The sequence below is a fragment of the Schistocerca nitens genome, chromosome 1 (assembly GCF_023898315.1).
Source record: "Schistocerca nitens isolate TAMUIC-IGC-003100 chromosome 1, iqSchNite1.1, whole genome shotgun sequence".
Lineage (NCBI taxonomy): Eukaryota > Metazoa > Arthropoda > Insecta > Orthoptera > Acrididae > Schistocerca > Schistocerca nitens.
This window is the reverse complement of record NC_064614.1, coordinates 419,888,000-419,908,455: the sequence shown is the minus strand read 5'-3', so window position 1 is coordinate 419,908,455 and position 20,456 is coordinate 419,888,000. Positions and strand designations below refer to the sequence as shown.

Sequence of the window (20,456 nt, the reverse complement as noted above, 5' to 3'; positions counted from 1 at the left end):
TAGGCAGTGTGTACAACATCTCAGTGAAGAACTAATACAAATATGCAAGGATAATAGGTTCCAGAAAATACTTCTTGTGATGAACAACTGGTCAAAAAGTGAAGATGAAACTGCTAGTAAGAAACATAAATGGCAGTGCAGAGTATCAGAATGCAAGGCCAAGTCAGTTGAAACATGTGACAGCTGTAAGAAATCTGGATCTGGAAAATATATGAAAGCGGTCTCAAAGCAATGTCTTGTTTGCATTCAGAACTTGCAGTTATAAGAAAACACTATTTTACTTGCTACTTTATTCTAAAATGAATCTAGGAACAATCCAATAACAGTAAAAACTATAATTATGTATGAAAATAATATAAGGCGTTAATTTCGATCTTCGAGTATCAAAGATAATAGAACTTGTAGTGGTGTGAATTATTGCATAGACCACATATTAATAGTATCAAAAATTGAAATAAAACTCAAAAGAAAGTTAAATAGAAATAGCTTGGAAATTACTAGATGCAATGTAGGAAATACAGGGGAGGGAATATAAGAGAAAACTTCACAAAAGAAGTAAAAAGTAACCAAACACTATACTGATTCATAGGGAACAGGATGATGTGAAAAACAGAGGGAGACACTTGATGAACAGTGTTCAAGAAGTAACTTCCAAAGTCGCTTGAAAAAGAAAATAACCTAACAAATTTAGTTTAACATAAAATGGCAAGAAAAAGTACTGAAAAGAGGAAATGTGAGGAAATCGGGGTTACACAAAGATACTATAAAATCTTCCAGAAAACACAATGAACTCGAAAACAGGGAGTACTACAACAATATCAGGTTACCTTCCATTAGGAACATGGGTGCACTCAGCGACTGTGATATGACTTTCAGATGATAGAGCACAGCAATCAGTCATACTTTTCTTGCATGTATTATTCAGAAAATTCAGATTTTGGCTAGTGCCTAACCATTATCAGTGCTAAAAATACAAGAAGTACATGGTCAGGGCATAAAAGTTTCAACTTGTGGCATAACCTATATGGCTTATACATTATATTACACATCAGTATTCATTCCATAGTATCAGTGCATGTTCTAGTGCCTCAAACCCCTGTTGTTCAGGATTCTGCCATAGTTCTTTCAAGATTACTGTATAACTTAAGGTAGGCATTGCAGGGAACACATCGATTGGCTCAGGGACTGGGTGTTGTGTTGTCCTAATCATCATCATTTCATCCCCATCGACACGCAGGTCGCCGAAGTGGCGTCAAATCGAAAGACCTGCACCAGGCGAACGGTGATTACTGTATAATTTAAGGTAGGCATTGCAGGGAACACATCAATTGGCTGTATGGTGCCCTCTATATGAACTATGTAATGTGTAACACTCAAAGGAAAGCAGTTATTGTCTCTAGTAAAAAACTTCAAATTTGCATATGAATAACACAAAATAAAATGCAAGCAAAATTATTTATGTTGCTGTCCCACATATTTCCACATTTAACAGTAAACATAGAAATTATAAAAAAATTCAGATTCACTTCTTGTGAATCAGTTGTTTTGTTATTCTTTAAAACACATATGTAACGTCATATTGGTAAAACTTAAAAAAAAAAAAATATTTCCAGAACACTAGTAGACACATGTTATATGCCTCAACTACTAGGATTTATTTGATTTAAATGTTTTTTATCTTTGGCTCTATTATTCTCTTTATTTAATCGTCATGGTGGGTATGTGATTCCTCTTATTTACTGAATAGTTCATAGATGGCGCCAAATGTCAACAAGATGGATAGTTGATGTGAACTGCCATTCCAGTACAGATGTAGAGAATACTAGTCTGTGCCACTTCAAAGAGATTTTAATTATAAACACAATAAAACCAATATACTGAATTGTTGTTATTAACAATGGACATGCACCTAAACTAACATACTATGGAGAAAGTTCTATGGGTTCAATGTTAAAACCATCATACTCATACAGTATTGTGTTGATCTCTGCACCATATTGGCAAGACAGCAGGTGCTACTTTGTTCCCCCTGGGCCAAACCATTCACTGTTTCCCAGCAAGAAGTTTTCAAACAATTCCCAAAATTTTTCATAATGACCTGATCATTAATCAGGTTGCAGTTGACATTTTTGTGATGACAAAAGATGTCCAGCTCTTCTAAGAGCTCAAGGCACCTGTCCTTCTCACACTTATGGAGCAACCTCACATTAGATGTCATAGTCGGCAAATTATGTTTTGTTGTAAGTAAATGAGCAACCATACTCAACTTCTCTGTGGTATCTTTTCTGCCCAGTGCAACATGTTCACCAAATCTAATTTCCAGCCTCCTCCTGTTTGGTCAATGTAACAGGCCCCACAGTCCGGACAATCAATTTTATAAACTCTTAGATGATTGATAATTATGTCAGTGAACATTTCAGATATTGAGCTCCCCGTACCTAGACTGTCTTGTTGCAAATAAGTATAACAGTTAAATTTAAAGAAGTTAAATTTCAAAATAATGGTAAGTAGCCCAATAAATTCATCTATTTCTCTCATAGAAAGCTTATTTTGTTCCATTAAATTACCCTGAATTACCTGCACAGTTTTGTCAATAGGTATGTTTGTGTGTAAATTGGCAATATCAAGAAAAACAAATTTCATTTCATCAGTTATTGGTGTATATCTAATTTTATTGATAATTTCAAAACTCTTTTTATTGGGAAATTGGTTATAGAATTTATAATGAGTGTTAAGAAATTGCAGGCATTTTCCGCCTACTTTATAGAAAGGACTGCTCCTACCATCCACAACCAGGCATATCAGATAGCCATCTTTGTGTACCTTTGTTTGTGCCCTAAGTGTGGGTGCCAGGGTTTCTTAACCTTTAGGCTCTGTACCTCCCTTTTTGATATTGCATTGTTTGTTAGTTTACCTTACTATGGGGAAATGAGTACAAGGATAGCAACTGTATTTAGAAAGTACAATGTGACAGTGTCTTTTGAAACCAAAAATAACATAGGATATATTTTGCAACATACTGTATATACAAAGAACCTAATTCATGCTTCTGGAGATTATAAAATTGATAGCCCAGACTGTGGGGTCTGTTACATTGACCAAATAGGAAAGAGGCTGGAAATTAGGTTTGGGGAACACGTCGCATTGGGCAGAAAAGATACCACTGAGAAATTGAGTATGGTTGCTCATTTACTTACAACAAAACATAAGTTGCCAACTTTGACATCTAATGTGAAGTTGCTGCATAAGTGTGAGAAGTGCAGGTTCCTCGACCTCCTAGAAGAGATGGAGATCTTTTGCTGTCACAAAAATGTCAACTGCAACCTGATTAATGATCAGGTCATTATGAAAAATTTGGGAATTGTTTGATAACTTCTTGCTGGGAAACAGTGAAGGGTTTGACCCAGGGGGAACAAAGTAGCACCTGCCATCTTGCCAATATGTAGCAGCCATTAACACAATACTGTATGAGTATGATGGTTATAACATTGAACCCATAGAACTTTCCCCATGGTACATTAGTTTAGGTGCATGTCCATTGTTAATAAGGGCAATTCAGTGTATTGGTTTTATTAATTTACAATTAAAATCTCTTTGAAGTGACTCAAAGGCTAGTATTCTCTACATCTGTAATGAAATGGCAATTCACATCAACTCTTCATCTTGTTGACATTTGGCACAATCTATGAACTATTCAGTAAATAAGAGGAATCATATACCCATCACAATGATTAAATAAAGAGAATTATAGTTCAAAAGATAAAAAACATTTAAATCAAATAAATCCTAGTAGTTGCAGCATATAACATGTGCCTCCTTGTGTTTTGTAAATATTTTTTGAAACGTTTTACCATCTGACATTACATATGTGTTTTAAAAACTAACAAAACAATTGACTCACAAGGAGTGAATCTGAATTTTTTAAAAAAAATTCTATGTTTACTGTTAAATGGGGAAATAAGTGGGACAGCAACATAAATAATTGTACTTGTATTTAATTTTGTGTTATTCATATGCAAATTTGAAGTTTTTTTTTCCAGAGTCAGTAACTGCTTTCCTTTGAGTGTTATATACTACATAGTCCATATAGAGGGCGCCATACAGCCAATTGATGTGTTCTCCGCAAAGCCTACCTCCATTATACGGTAGTCTTGAAAGAACTGTGACAGAAGGCCAAATAACAGGGGACTGAGGCACTAGAACATGCATTGATACTATGAAATGGTGGTATGTAATCTAATTTGTAAACCATATAGGTTATGCCACAAGTTGAAACTTTTTATGCTAGCACCTGACCACGTACTTCTTGTATTTTTAGCACTGATAATGGCTAGGCACTAGCCAAAATCTAGATTTGCTAAATAAAACCTGCGAGAAAAGGACGGCTGATTGCTGTGCTCTATCATTTCAAACTACAACAATATGATAAGAGAAGCAGAGGATGATTTTAAGCACCACAGGGCAAGACAGTTGTATCACAATATTAAAAAACAGCTTTTGGTAAGTCACTAACAGGGGACAGTTGATAAAGGACCAACACAGCAAAATATTGGAAAAGAGTCACATACAAAAAAAGATGAAAGACTGACTTTTCATGACTACTCAACTGCAATGACCCATAGTCTTACTTTAAATCTAAAGAATGTAGTACAGTTGATGTATGAATCACCATCACAACAGTAAATAAAATACAGAAATTAAAAAGGAAATTGAAAATAACAAGGCTTGTGGTGAAGACCAGAAATATGATGTGCTGTTAAAAAAATGAGGACCACTACTAGAATTACAACTATAGTCTTTAACAGAAGCAATTTGGAATATAGAAACTAACTCCCCAGACTGAGGAACCACAATTTGTGTCCCACATTTAAGAAGAATAATCCCCTTGTGTGCAATAACTATATAAGAATTGCTTTACTGGATGTAATGTATAAAATCCATCCATTTGCCTATTAAACAAGCTGATATGTGCAAGAAGTAGTAAATGGTGACTACCGCTGCGGCTTCCACAGAAATACACTAGATCCATGTTAGAACATTTATTTACACTAAGACAGATGACTAAAATGGCATAAGAACTCAAGTGTAGATGTTTACATATTATTTCTAGATTTTAAAAAGGCCTATGGCAGCATACACTGGCACAATAGAATGCAGGAATGTGAAACAGTCCCAAAGTTAATTAGATTATTTAAAATTTGTGTATACGAAACTTTGTCATATTAAGACACCTATAGGAGAAAGTGAAATATTTAAGGTGCATACATATTGAGATAGGGGGGTGCCATTTCACATACTTTATTTATCCTCATCTTAGAGAAGGCTGATAGAGAATTAACTAAAACTAATGCTCAAGGGATCCAATTGCAGGGAACGAATATTATTAGACTTCTTTACGCAGATGATGTAACATTAATGAGTGGTTCTAGAACAGAATTACCCAAAATTATTACAAAATTCCTGTGAAAACAGGATTAATGGTAATGAAGAAAAGACAGAATATCTGGCCATATACAAGAAAATCCAAGGTGAAGCACCTTTGGCTGTAGATGGATTTGCTTTCAAGACAGTTGCGCACTTCAAATGTTTAAGGAGTCTTTGTAATACCAGAAATAGAGCGGATATAGAAATAATGCCTCAGCTAGCAACTGCAAACAAAAGACTTTTCAGTTTTCTCAGAATCTTATGGAAAAGATCACTTAGTACTAACTTCAAAATTTGCTTGTATCAGTAGCCTATTATACCAGTACCATATGGATGTGAAGCATTAAGATGAAGAAAAAAATATCAACATTGAAAGAAAAATATTAAAGAAAGTTTTTGGACTTGTATATGATGAAAATAATATTGAGGATAAGAGGAAATGAAGAATTATAATAGCTGTACAAACACTGTAACATTGTCGAAGTGTTACAAAAGAAAGGGTTGAACTGGCCTGACCATTTGACAAGAATGATGGAGAATATACTACCTACTATAGCTTTCTGCTGGACAGTAGATGAAAAGACAGGAAGACTCATAATTAGGATAACACAGCTAGGACGAACATTGACACAAAAAAAAAACCATCCACGTGATAGAAAGAAGAGGAGGAGGCTCATAAAGCAGGCATATGGTTGATTAAGCACTTGCCAGTGTAAAGTAAAGTAAAGTAAAGTAAAAAGTAAAGTGGTTTTTAACTGTAAGCAGATAATTTAAGTTTTGGAAATGTTCTACAGAATTCGTTATCTGAGTATTTTAAGTGCTGTTTAATTTCAGTGTGCAAATATTGACGTATTAAGCATGGGCTGTAGCATTGAGTTACAGAAATCTACAGCAGGAACTTAATTTAATTAATGAAAAATAATTTAAAAAATCTTTACATCAACAGACATGATGGAGGAGGCTGGCGTGAAAACAAATGCAAAGACAAATTAATATTTGGAAGATGGTGGACTTTATAAAATAATTTTGGGGTCATCCAACTCATTTGAATGCAAGAATTTAGCAAGAGTGAAAACATAGTAGAGGAGAAGAAACAAAAATATGTGAATTGATGGCCTGGAGGCAATGGCAGGATTAATTATTTAAATTAACAAAATTAACAGCAGCAACAACAACAAAAAGTGAGATGATCAGTAACACATTTATCGAGAAATTCTAGTGGAATGATGCCAGCCTTTGCCGTAGAACCTATTTTGGCTAGAATAAAAAAGGTACTAAATTGATAGAAACTCACTGACATTGGTGATGTAATCAGAAAGTACAGGTTTGCATGAAAACTGCATATGTTTTCAGTTTACCAAAATGGAACTAATAGTTAATGATTGCAGGTAGCTCTCGCTCTCTCTCTCTCTCTCTCTCTCTCTCTCTCTCTCTCACACACACACACACACACACACACACACACACACACACACACACACACAATTAACTTCTTTTCTAGAAAAAATGGTATTTCGTAAGGAAAAAACGATTTTTGGAGGATTTATGAAAGTAAAAAGGTCGATGAAGCAATAAACAGGGATAAGCAACTGTAAGGGAGTAAGAGCTCTGAAACAGTCACCAGTGATGAAAGAAAACACTGATAAATTCACACACAATAAAAAGGGAAGGCCATGGTGCAAGTAGGGAGGAAAGAAAAACAAGCAAAGGAAGAGAGTTGTAAGTTAGAGAAGCACAAATGGAAATAAAAATAAAAGAACTGGTTGAAAATACAAGACCTATAGTAGAAAAGGGGGAGGGGGTGAGTGCACTTCTGTGCTCTGATAAAGAATATTTACTTTCTTTTTATATGGCTGTCATTTCATTTGCAGTGACTTCATCATCAGCATGAGTGTTGATATCCCCTGGATGAGTGTTGATATTCCCTGGATGAAATTTTATTTTCTGCCTGCCTGCGTGCGCGCGCGCATGTTATGTATGTTTGAGTTGCATTTTCATGAATGTGCATGTGTCTTGTATATTTGGAAGAAATGCTTAGTTGTTACCAGTCTTTGTGTTTTGACTATCTCCAGCTTAACATTTCCACTATATTGTGAGTAGCAATCTGTCCTTTTCATAATACTTTCATAGATATTCTCATCCCTGGATCTGTGGTAGGGGCCTGGAAACACACGCCCTGAAAGCACTCAGTGTTTTAAAATTCTTACAAGGTGACTATCAAACTTGTTGATCAGAGATTTTGATGAATCTCAGGTATGTTGTAGAGGGACCTGTCCCAAGTACCTCCTGTATTCATAATGTTTATTACGTTTCAACCAAGCAAGTGTAGCACAGTGAGTTCGGTCCGCAGCTACCACACTGGAAGTTGTGTTCACATGCTGCTCAAGTACTTCTTTTTCTTCTTCTTCTCCTTCTCCTTCTTCTTTTCATCATGTAGGATATAATTAAAATAGTCATTTCTGCCATAGTGATTTAATTAATAAATCAACCATTACAGCACTCTTTCTTCAAATGTGGATCCCATTTGTAATTCAAATATTTGGACAGCTCTAAAGAATTTGCAGCGGTGGACAAAGCAATAGCAGCTGCAGAAGAATCCCAGATACAGACAAAAATACTCATCCCTAATTTTGACCTCAGCAATATAATTAATACTGAACAAAATGGCTGCCAGTACCAATCTATGTACAATTGATCCCTTGTGGAAAAAGGAGTGAAATCCATACCTGTGCTCAAAAAAGTTGTGAAAAAGATTAGACCGTCCTTCACAGCAGAATATACTACAATTGCAACAGGAAAGATACTCTCTTGTGTTTTCATATGCATGCAAGAATCATTCAGGAAATTTCGTCGGATTGTTCAAAAAAGAATTGACAAGTTCACTCATAAATTAAACAATGTAATTGTGACCTGCACAAAATCAGGGAAGTTCATTAAAGTGCTGTACAAAGATTTTTTAAACTCTGTCTTTCTTCCATAAGTGGAACAAGAAAATCTTGTTTACCATATTGATTTGTGGGAAAGGCAGACTGATCAGGCACTGTGCGATCAAATTGGTGCAGATGGAAGAGAAATGTGCACCTGCAACGTAGAAATTATACCACCCAAATGTACTACACTTTGCCAGCCCCTGCCAGGTTAAAATTTTCATGAAAACAATTCAAAATGTTCCTGACTTGCTGCAAACTAAATAGAGAAATCTCTTTAAGGGAAGATTCCAGAAAAGTACATTCTTTAATTCTGTATCAATTTAGTTCACCCGTTTCCACAGGAATTGATCAAAATATGCATGGTTTGCATAAAAGTTGATCAAAGAAAGAACAATCTTCAGTAATAAACAAAACACACATTTCAGAAAGTTGGCTGTAGTAGCCACCAGAAAGATCGCGGGAGGCGCACATTGGCACGGCGCGTCATGGGCAGTAGTTGCCGCAAGTAGAGTCCCGTCCACCAGAGGGCACGCGAGAATTCGGACGCGACCTCTGCCGGCGTAACAACAAGAACAACAACAACAACTCCAGCAGCACGGGCCGTGCCCAGTCAGTCAACATCGGGCATGCCTAGGACACAGTCCCGGTCTACGCTAAGTGAAGTGCGACGTAAACGTGAACAGTGTTACTACACAATTGGCGACGAGGATGGGATCGTTCTTTCGCGTGTTGCGTCGTTGTTCCGGTTTCGCAGTTTCTCCACGGCATGGAGGATTTGGTGCGAGTTTTGGTTGCGCAGCAGACGGAACTCATGGCCACCATGAAACAAGTGCTTCCGGCGTTGCTCTCCACGCCGTCTGGTCCGGCGCAGTTCCCTCCTCCCTTTCCCCCGTATGACGAGACGGCGGAGGATTGGGACGCATATGAACATCGCCTTCGGCAGCATTTCCAGGCGTTTCATGTTGCCGATGCGGAGGTATGTCGTGCTCTCTTCTTGTCTTGGATATCTCCCTCGCTGTATCAAGTTTTGCGGCAGCTAGCGCCGTTGCAGGAACCCTCGTCCTTGTCTTTTGACGCATTGTGTTCGTTGCTGTCTTCATATTATCGCCGCCGCACGCATGTTGTGGCGGCTAGGGTCGAGTTCTATCAATGCAAGAAACAGCCCCATCAGTCTTACCGGGCGTGGGCCGCTATCCTGCACGGTCTTAGTCGCAAGTGTCATTTTGTCACGGAGCAGTCGCGAGAGTCGTATGCCCACGTTATGGTACGCGATGTCATTGTTCGTTCGGCCCCTGATAGGGAGGTCCGGCAACGGGCCCTGCAGTTAGAAGACCCTTCCCTCGAGGAAGTTCTGTCCATTGCTCAATCGTATGAAGTCTCTCACGCGGCAGGTCAACAGCTGGAAGCGTGGTGCGACGTCGCGGAAATCAGCTATGTCCACGTTCGGGCACCCACCCTCCGACCTCTCGGACACCGGCTTCCCCATTGCCGGCACCTGTATTGGTTTCACAGGGGACATTACCTCCTCTCCCCGCTGTGACTCTGCCGCACTGCGATGGTTCTCAGCCTTGGCAGCCTCCAGTAGCTCCAGCACCGGCATCGCCATCATTCGTGATGCCCCAGCGAGAGCCGGCCCCCCTAGCGGGTTCGGTTTCTCAGGGGGCTAGTTCACCTGTGGTTGTCCCTTCCCCTTCGTCCCCACCACTGGGTCTTGCCCCTCCCGAGGTGGAACGGGATCCGGAGATCGACAGCTTGTCACCCGTTCTGTCCCGAGCTCCGGTTGTGGGACGACGGGGGCCTCTTCGTGTGGGTCACTTCCAGCCGTATTCGAAGGTTCCAGCTCGAGGGTTGGCAGATCCCCTCGACTCCGGCCATCCAATGGATGTGGAGGTCATCGCTCCTGCCCGACGCTCCACCTTCCGACGCAGTGGATCACAGTGGCTTCACCCCCCGAAGGAGGAGGAGTGTAGTAGCCACCAGAAAGATCGCGGGAGGCGCACATTGGCACGGCGCGTCACGGGGGGTAGTTGCCGCAAGTAGAGTCCCGTCCACCAGAGGGCACGCGAGAATTCGGACGCGACCTCTGCCGGCGTAACAACAAGAACAACAACAACAACTCCAGCAGCACGGGCCGTGCCCAGTCAGTCAACATCGGACATGCCTGGGACACAGTCCCGGTCTACGCTAAGTGAAGTGCGACGTAAACGTGAACAGTGTTACTACATTTGCTGTAATAATATATTTGTTAATGAAATTAACAATGGCAAAAATTATTACTTTTAAATAACTTGGCATGATGTATGGTATTTAATGATATTATATATGATAAAAAAAAGTAGGTGCTCTGGAGTTGAACATGTACTTCCAGCGTGGTAGCCATGAACTTTAGCCACTACACTATGCGCACTTGGTCAAAACATGACAAATGTTACAGATATAGGAGGTACACATAATACTGTAACCTCTATTTTTCTTGGATCTGGAGGCCATCACATTAAATGCCATTGGCCAGGTACTTAGGACAGGTCCCTCTACAATATACCTAAGACTTATCAGAATTGATATGCCATATTTGTTTACAAAATATGACCATATGCATGTGATGTGTTACAGCAGTGAAAGGAACCTGTGACCACTGGAGACAGTGCACAAATTCTCCCTAAACATCGTAACACCACTCACCACACGCGCGCGTGCATATGTGTGTGTGTGTGTGTGTGTGTGTGTGTGTGTGTGTGTGTGTGTGTGTGTGTGTGTGTGTGTGTGTGCGCGCGTACGTGCGCGCGCCTTCGCGCGCCCACACACACACACACACACACACACACACACACACGTGTGGTCAAGCTTTTAAAATATTGTGATGTGACTGGACTCTAGCCTAAGCTTTAGGCGTGGCGATTTTTATGTGTTGAAGAGTGGCTAGCTCAAATCCTTTTCTTCGAGCAACCAGCTACATGTCTCTGCTGTCTTCTTTTAATTATTTCTACTGCTTTTTCCTTATTTTACTGTGTGTTAGATTTGACAACATGATTTTTACTGTTTATTTTGTGTGTGTGTGTGTGTGTGTGTGTGTGTGTGTGTGTGTGTGTGTTTTCAGCTTTCCAGGATTTTTTCACGTTTTTATTTGCAGTTCTCATTTTAGTAATTTTATGATAGTCCCCCATACTCGTCTCGCTACATTTTAGTACGGGCACTGAAAACTGCTGTCATGGGCCCACAAAACCTCATCATAATCACTATCATCATCATCTGTAATAAGATCATCTCTCCCTGATATCCTATCCTCACCACCCATTTCCCTTGCACCACTAACCTCCGTAACATCCTAGTCCAAACCAGATGACATTCCCAGACCATTATCCCTACCCAAAGTTTTCCTCCCCTTCAATCATTCCTGCTAACCTGGCCCTTGCACACACCCACTATTATCTGCTCCAGCAGCATACTGGTAAATTCTATAATATCAAAGGCATAGCAACTTGCAGAACCAAATATGTTGTTCACGCTCAGAAAACTTTTGTCAACTTCCACCATATTGTATGGGAATTACCACTTAACTGATTACTTCGTTGAAGTGTTCTTTCCAAGAATGTCATGGTCTGCTGCATTTACGTCTGCCAGGTAGTTTCAGTTCAAACATTTTCTTTGGCCACTGATAATCTGGAATTCTCAGCAAATGTCACCACCACTTAAAACGATTTTCTTTCAATCCTATCTATATCATTTTCCCTTATTCTACCTCTTACTTCATCATCAGTTTTATATTGATCCTTGATATTCCCGTGCTCCTTTGTAAATAATCTATTTCCAGAGCTGTCAGTCTTCTTTAGAGGTCAGCATTTAAAATTCGTGGTTGTGATCCATAGTATAGGACAGATCCAACTATCAGCTTATCCACTCTCGCCTTATTGTTGTTAGAAATGTTCCTGTCTCACCAAAAAGAATTCATGAACTCTGTTACAATTTTTGCTTTATAGTATTCTTAATTTTACTTCCGTATTAGCCAATGCACGTTTGTCAGTATATGCATCTAGGTATTAGTTTTTTGTACTGTCTGATAACTGCTCCATCTTTGATGCATATTTCAAATCTAGTGTCAGTATTCACCACCAGATATTCAGATTATGTTAGACTCATCTGTAGTCCACGTTTGTCATATTCCTGATTAAACATCATATCATGAACTCAAAATCACATTCATCTCATTCTAGAATGACTGATCATCAGCAGAACTTACTGAAAACACGTGTACATCATTAACAGTGATTCTCATTCCTCCATAGTGTTTCTTTCATATCATTTCTAAGTTCATAATTGCACTATCTTTTTTTTAATCCGTCTATAGTTGTCATATTGTCCTCATTATATCTGGACTGAAACTGGCACAGTGCTTAAAAGTGTACTATCTTTGACATCATGTTGTACCTCTCCTCTTCTTTCATCTTTGTCTCCCCTTGCCCTAAAAAAGGAACTGGATTCCTCCCATCCAGGGGACTTAGTGGCACGCCTTTTCTTTGAAAGTTCCCACAACTTTTCCCTGTCTCGTCCATGAGGAAAGAACTTGTATTATGTCATTACTAGATACTTCGTTGGCCAGCAGTTCTATCTCAAAAATTTATAAATTGATATATTCAGATGCTTTTTGGGAACAATGTGAGGTATGTTCCTAAAAATGACAAAACATTACCTGGTCCCATAACCTCTCCTTGGTTCCATGGTTGTGATCTCTGGTCATTAAGACAGAGGATAAAAAATGAATAGAAGCTCAGAGATGAGATTTTTGTCAATACATGGTAGTGACTTTGGGATAATTTTGCAAACAACACAGTCAGGGTGAATTGCTATAAAAAGTATGTAATGATACTCACTAGCAGAGGTAGTACTCTTCAAAAGATGAAGACTCACCATGGCAGACAGCAAAACTTGACACAAAAGTGCTCATGTAATCTCAAGTTTGATATAAGAGAATGATACACAAAAAATAATGGAGTATGAAAGGTGATGCATAGGCCATAATCCAGTCATAAGCTGCACAGACAAGCTGTTGTGGAAGTTCTTAAGAAGGCAAAGAGCCAGCAGACAGGACTTGGAAAAGCCAAACTGATAAAGGGTAGGTATGGAGGCACTCACAGCCTTGTATAAGTTTTGGAAAACTGTCTTGTTACAGGCTGCAAAACATAACGGTGCAGTATTTAAAGCAATGGACTTGCATTTGGAAGGAACAGGGCGTAGATGCGATTTTTCAGGTGTTTTCTTTAATCGGTTGCACTTAAAACACTTGCACATTAATACGGTTGCACATAATACAGAATGTGTTTTGTATTTATAAGTAAAATGCACCCATACAGCATCGTGGATTTTGTTTGCGGCTGTGCTAGTTGTACACAGGCAGATATTGTACTGAGCAGCACACGGTGCATGTATGAGAATGTAAATGCAAGAGGATTTTCCACCATGATTCAGTGAAAATATGACTCACATTCCAGCTTAAATGTATTGTGATTTTTTTTTTTATAGCTGTAGTTCAGCAGCTGCAGAATATTTCAACAAAGATCATAAGTCAGTCGTCAGCTGCATAAGAAAACCTTTGTATAGTTCACTTGACTGGTATAGACAGTTTAAACTCCCATCTTCAGAAGTAAAATAGACTCATATAATCTCTGTCTCTCGGTCAACACAAGATGCAAAACACGCTGCTGCCCGATTCTTATTTTGACATTGTCTTTCCAATTATTTGAGCCTGTTTCACTTCCAGTGTGCGATTTGTGGGGGGGGGATTTCCCCCCCTCTGCATCAGACCATCCCCTCCTCTGGTTTTAGTTTATGCATCCCAACCTGGGATGTTTATTTCCCACGCACTGGAGTAAAACTTTACATATAATTTAAATTTGTGGAGCCGAACACTGAAAGTTTTTAATAAGTCTTACTATTAATACTACTAATATGTTTCAGTTTTCTATCATCAGAATAAGTACTACTTTTTGAATTCCCCTCGTATATCTGTACCTGTATGTAGATGATTTTGTAAATAAGCTTTACCTATAATGTACTTTTAAAGATATAAAAAGGGATGGCTTTTCTGATAGTGCATACGCGTCAATAGTGAGTTTCGGCATTAACATCTATTTATAAATAGCTGTTTAACCATGCGTAACGCCACAGTCCAAGCTAGTAACATATATCATTCTACTAACCCCCTAAGACATCCCCCCCCCCCCTCCCACAGGTAAAAGCACAAATCTCACCCTGTTCACTTCTAAAGGTGACTGTGTAAACTATAAAACCCAGTAAAGTGAAGTAAATAAAGCTTTTCGTGTGCAGCTGACAACTGACTTTTTATCTTTGTTGAGGTATTTGTACTGTGTACAGATGTTCCCAATGCGAAACAGTGACAAACATAATTTTGGTAATAAACTTGAATAATTACTCTGTAACAAGGCTAATGTAAAAAACTTATTAAACCATTCTGATAAACCTCTAGCAGTCCGTCAGTAGAGTTTGGGTTCCCTATGTTTACCACTTAGGGTGTTCATAAGTACCAAGAGTGGTCAAAGTAGTTCAGTATAACTGAGGGTGATAGGATAGCTAATCTGTCTGAAAGAACATATTCCATAGGAATGATGTCAGTCATTTTATGCATGTACAGTTCAGTTCAAGAAATGGTTTAATTAAAGGAAGTTTGGAAAGGTAGAAGATCCAAATGTATGTTTAAACTGGACATAAAATATTGCAAACCAAAATGGAACACTGAAAGAGCAAGAGTTTGAATCAGCTGTAATGTAGTCTACCATACAGTGGAGTACTTTGGTGATAAGTTCACTTTAAAAAGTTTGTAGTGACCTTGTTTCCATTTCTTCCCAGGTCTTTAAATCTTGGTTTTGCATATTTTTATTCACAATAGAAAATTCTTCTCTAATAATTGTCGGGCCTTCATAATATTTCCTCTTTCTTTTTAAATGTTCTTTCTGCTGTTGTGTAAGTCTTTCCAACAGTAAGTTTATTTAGATGGAGACCAATATGTGGAATGCAACCACCTTATGAAAAAGCCACTTCTCTTAGATACATTGCAAATCCCACTTGTGAACAGACTTCCTTTCCAGTTTCCTTATAGGCATGACATTTGTATTCTAGCAAGAAGTGAATTCCTACAGGCTACATTAAAACCTTTGTGAAATAGATGTTTTGCTTTCACATATTCAGTTTGGATATAATGCTGTTACTTGTTGCCATATGCAGAGAGATTTAAAAAAAATAGAATAAAAAGGTTGTAATAAAGATTCAGTCTTAGGTAGTGGATGCTTCTTATTCTAAATGGTATTATTTCATTTTTGTGCCATTGTTCAGAATTTAACAGTTGATAGTTATTACTTAACTTTAACAGTAGCTTTCAAGTAGTTAGGACCAAGGCAGACTGTTCAGTGTCTTAAGAGTCACAGTGCAAAATTGAGTCATTCTGCTTTATTTCATAATAGTACATCAATGAAATTAATATGTGTGCATGACATGTGTAACAGATTGAAGAACAGCTCAAAACATAGTTAAGGAATCCAGTTAAGCTACTTAACTAAGGATGTTACTTGACCCCAGTAGTATTGAGATTGTAATGTTCGGCCCAGATTGCATTAGTTCATCTGAGTGAAAGAGAGCATTGTTGCACAGTACCAGAGTAACATTACCACTGTTATATGTTTGCTTTGGTGTATCCTTCAATCATTGTTATAGTCAACAAATAGAATGTGTTGCATGTACATTCATTCAGTTTTGCAGTGAAAGAGAGGATTGGGAAGGATGTTAGAAGGTAGGAGAACAATAGATAGGTGTATGTAGACAATGCAAGGTGTTAAAGGATAATGTGAAGCAAACGAGTAAGGGTTCTTTAAGACATCATGGAATTCAAGAGTGAAGAATGAGATATGAACAGAACCAGTTCTGTTTCAGTTGTAAGATACAAATGTTGACAAAATTTATTGCACACAAACAAATATTGTTATCAGTATGAGAATGTAAAATAGTGGTTTTCCATGTGATAATGGAATAATATGTCATTTTAACACATTTGACTGTTACTATAGTACTGTATCTGTTGCCAATATGGCTGATACTAGCAAGTGAAGGCCTAAGGGGTATTACTTATTCTAAAGATGCCTGTAACACCATAGAGTCCTATTTGAGGTTAAAATACTAGTACTGTTTTCTTTGCAGCTATTTTTATTTGTAGTAAATGTTCATCAAGCGAAGTAGAGGACGTGTGTAAACACACATAAAAGCATGTATACATTGAACCTCATGTAGTTCTCAAACAGAGAAACAGAAAAACATAAGGAGAATGTAAGAGCAAAATCAAATATACAGGCCCATAGTCTTCAGCATTGTCATACACAGCTTGACTTTGGCATTGATTAACAATATAGGCTACACATTGGCAAATGTGACCTTTAACCTGCCTGTGGTCAGGTTTTTATTTTCCTTGTCTCTTCCCCTTTCCTGTTCTTCCTATTTTTAATATACCTCTTTTCAGGACTCCTAGCTCCGTCCCTTTACAGTGTCTTATGTTTCCTCTGCTTACTTTATTATTTATGGAAGTTTCACTGAAAATAACAATTGTCAGTTATCATTAATACAGTCTTTCGGTGTAATGTTCAGTAAATCCCATCTTGAAGGAACAGCTTTTGGGATACAAAACAGGTCATTTTTAATTTGTCTTAACATTGTACTTATAACAATAATCAAGAACAAATCTTTGTTAAGAAAGATCAGATAAATTTCAAATGTAGCCAGAAACATTTGAATCTACACCTACATTTGTGCTCTGCAAGCTGCTTTAGAGAATTGGTAATTAGTTGCAAATCACAGTAAACAGAAACAGTGCTGTATTAGCTGTGTTCTGTTTACAGAGGGTTTTTTTTCATGTATGGAATCAATAATGACCTTGGCTGGTCCAAAGTAGGATGAGGTTGCTGTTCGTACTATTTACATTTAACGAAATCACACTCTTCGCATTTGTTTCTTTCTTAAACAATTTCAATTGCACTGTTCAGTGGTAATACAATTTTCTCCTTATTTTCCTGTTATTCATTGTATCTTTAATTTCCGAATAGCATCTGTAATTAAACATTTCTCTGACCTTTGCACAGATTTTGGGACTGTTGTTCTTGTGTTCCTCCCTCCATTGACTGACATGATAACTGAACAGCTAATGTGGCAAGTGTAGTTATGAGTCAAAGTCTTGAGGAGGAAAACAAGATGAACTGATCCACACTCATATGAAGTTTGTGAAAAGTCCTTGTGTGGATGGGTCTCAAAAGAGGTAAGGTAAAAATCTGAGTGCATATGACAGAACAAAAAAATTGGAAGTCTCAGGAAAACCAGTACACTAATCTAGCAAAAATGAAGCCTGTATTTAAAAGGAAATCATAGAACACATCAAAGAAATAAATTGCAGCAGCACACTCCTTGATAATCTCTTATATCATATTAGACTTGCAACATGAAACACTGACATTGATAGATATAATGAGAGCTATTAGTCTTTACCAGGAGATGATAAAAGGATGATAGCAAAGTTTCCAAATGATGTGTTAATACTACAGTGTAACTGTGTTGTTATCACTCTTTACATCACAGCATTATATCTGCAGTATTCTTAAGGATATGGCATAACATAAAATGTCAAAGGAGTTTAAATATAAATGCTCCCTTTACTTTTCTATATGAAACCAGTGTTTCCTCTGTTGATATATTAGAACATTAAGACATCACTTTCTCATACACACAGAATATGTTCACCTTACTTCAAGTGTTAGTTTTGATTATTTACTCTAAAATGAATTCATGCAAGACCTTTCTTTGTCTTATCTATTGTATTTGGTTTTATGGTGAGAGATACTGATTTATTTAGTCCACTTAGCATTTCAGTGTCTGAAAAGCACCTAATTTGTTCCTGCTAGTGATTACAACAAGTAAGTATTCTGTAATTGTTTTGTACTGATAAGCCATACATTGTAATCCCTCCATTTTGTCGTATTGAAACTGAATGTATTCTGGGAAAGCACGGACACTGCAGAATGTGCAACCTGAGGTAAGCTGCTGCTCAGAAATTTAACATTATTTTCTGTTTTTCCAGGCACTACTTATTTTTTTTCAGAAAGCTTCCAAATTTTTGTACCGGTATCGTTTCTTCTGGCTATGTAGAAGTTATTCAGTTTCTAGCTCCAGGTGTCACAGGAAAAAAATTCTGTGAGGGATGCAAGTAACATTATTTGCTTCTTGCTATGTCAGAAATGCCATGCAAGTGTCATCTTGCTGGTATTGCCCACTATTTACGGTGATATCAGTTGGCCTGTACGGGCATTTGTTGTTTTTAATTAGAGGGTTACTTTGGCCCTCACAGGTATCGGTTCCTGGAGATTTACTACCGACGCGGAGAGACCACGCACAAGGGTCGAACGGTGGCGGCGCGGGTTGAAACAGTGGTACTATTTCTCCCAGATGTTTGGAGCTGTGTGCCAACCCGTCTTGAATGGGATGGCTTGCATCTCAACTACAAGAAGCAACTGGAACGCAAGCAGAAGGCTGACCAAGACGCGGCCAACGGCGCTACGGGCGATGAAAAGGCACAGCAATCAACCCTATATTTTCTCTCTTTCTCTTCCCCTTGTTCCTTGCCTCGAGTGTTGTGTCCATTCTGGAAACATAATGTATACCATATCTTGTTTTTCTTTATCAGGCAGCACAGTGTGGAATGATTCATGTGACAGCGGATCGAGGTGGAGCCAGCATTTTGGGGAAACATTATGTCCAAACCTTTATGTCGTTATTTTACAGATGATCTGCTTTTAACTCATATGTTCTTTTTTTTTATTTTTTTTATTTGTACTTTATAGGGACTGTCAGCTTGTAGAAAAATAATCACATTAAAATAATGTGCATTCACTATATTCTTCGCACTCCTCTTCCCTTTTCGTATTACACTGCTCGTTTCGTTATGCTAAGAACAAAGTAAGCCATAAATTGGGTACAATTCTGTATTCAGCCCATTTGCAGGGTGTGCTCTTGTAGTGGTGACATCACAATTTTGTGGAAAGTCACATGATGGTTTTACTTATAGCTGTGAAATTAATTCCTGTTTGTTTATGTTCTTCTGATAGTCAACCAACTTCTTTGAAGGCTATGTACGTAACATGAGAGGAAATTAGACTTCATTATTAATTGTGTTGTGTTATTTCATTGAGTGATCATTTCATTTGTAACCAGTTGAACAAATGCATAATGTGCATGCAGACAGTCCACATACGTATCAGCTGTTTCTGAATATGGACTAGCAAGTTTTTATTTATTTATTTATTTTGACTGAGTTTAACTAGATGTACATGTAGACATATAATCAAAATAGGGAAAGACCGACAGGCTTCAGACCTGCTGACAGTCTCATCCTGTTGTGACAAAACTGCAAACTATTTGACATAGTTGGTTCCCCATCACTGGTGAAGCCGTGACATTCTCATCTTCAACGACAAGATCTGTACCCCAAGGAGTTTATTGTGTGATAGACAGCCAACAGAGCGTTACAGATTGCTGCAGTTCATGTGCGTAGTAGGGAAGCATCTCCTGTATGGAGGATCTGTTTTCATTGTGTGATACTCCTGGAGGTGGAGCTGTAGGTAACAGAAGATGACCAACCAATTGGCGGATTCCAGCTGTGCAGGTGCAAGAGCTTCGAGTGATGTAAGGAATTCACAGAATGTTCCAGATGTGTGTGTTCTCGTCGTAAGTTTTATTTATTAACTGCTGCCTAATTATGGTGTTGTGCCATTATTAGAGGATTAGAGCAGTTGGCTGTTCCCTTTTAACTTGTCATCTGTTTATTATTTCAAGAGATACTGAATTCTTACACAGCATTTTCTAACTACATATCGTGCAGCAGTTGTATGCTGTTTCAGTAAGGCAGTGCCATTTCTTTGAAAAAATGCTGTTTTGAGAGTTCAGTCTCTCAGGTGGCAACTGACAGCATATGATAGATGCTGGCATAAGTAAACCTTTTTTTTTAATTGCTGACACTTCTTTTCTTCACTTTTTGAGTTTTATTCATTTGCCCAATCAGTG

At 38.2% G+C, this 20,456-nt stretch overlaps 1 protein-coding gene across 2 annotated transcripts in view; it reads left to right on the top strand.

The window, feature by feature from the left end:
• LOC126250230 (cell division cycle and apoptosis regulator protein 1-like) overlaps positions 1–20,456 on the top strand; it is a 259,454-nt gene that overhangs the window by 159,509 nt on the left and 79,489 nt on the right. For both annotated transcript variants that reach the window (XM_049951541.1, XM_049951542.1), the window contains exon 11: positions 18,745–18,967. In XM_049951541.1, the coding sequence (XP_049807498.1) occupies positions 18,745–18,967 (223 nt within the window). The remainder of the gene's footprint in view (positions 1–18,744; positions 18,968–20,456) is intronic.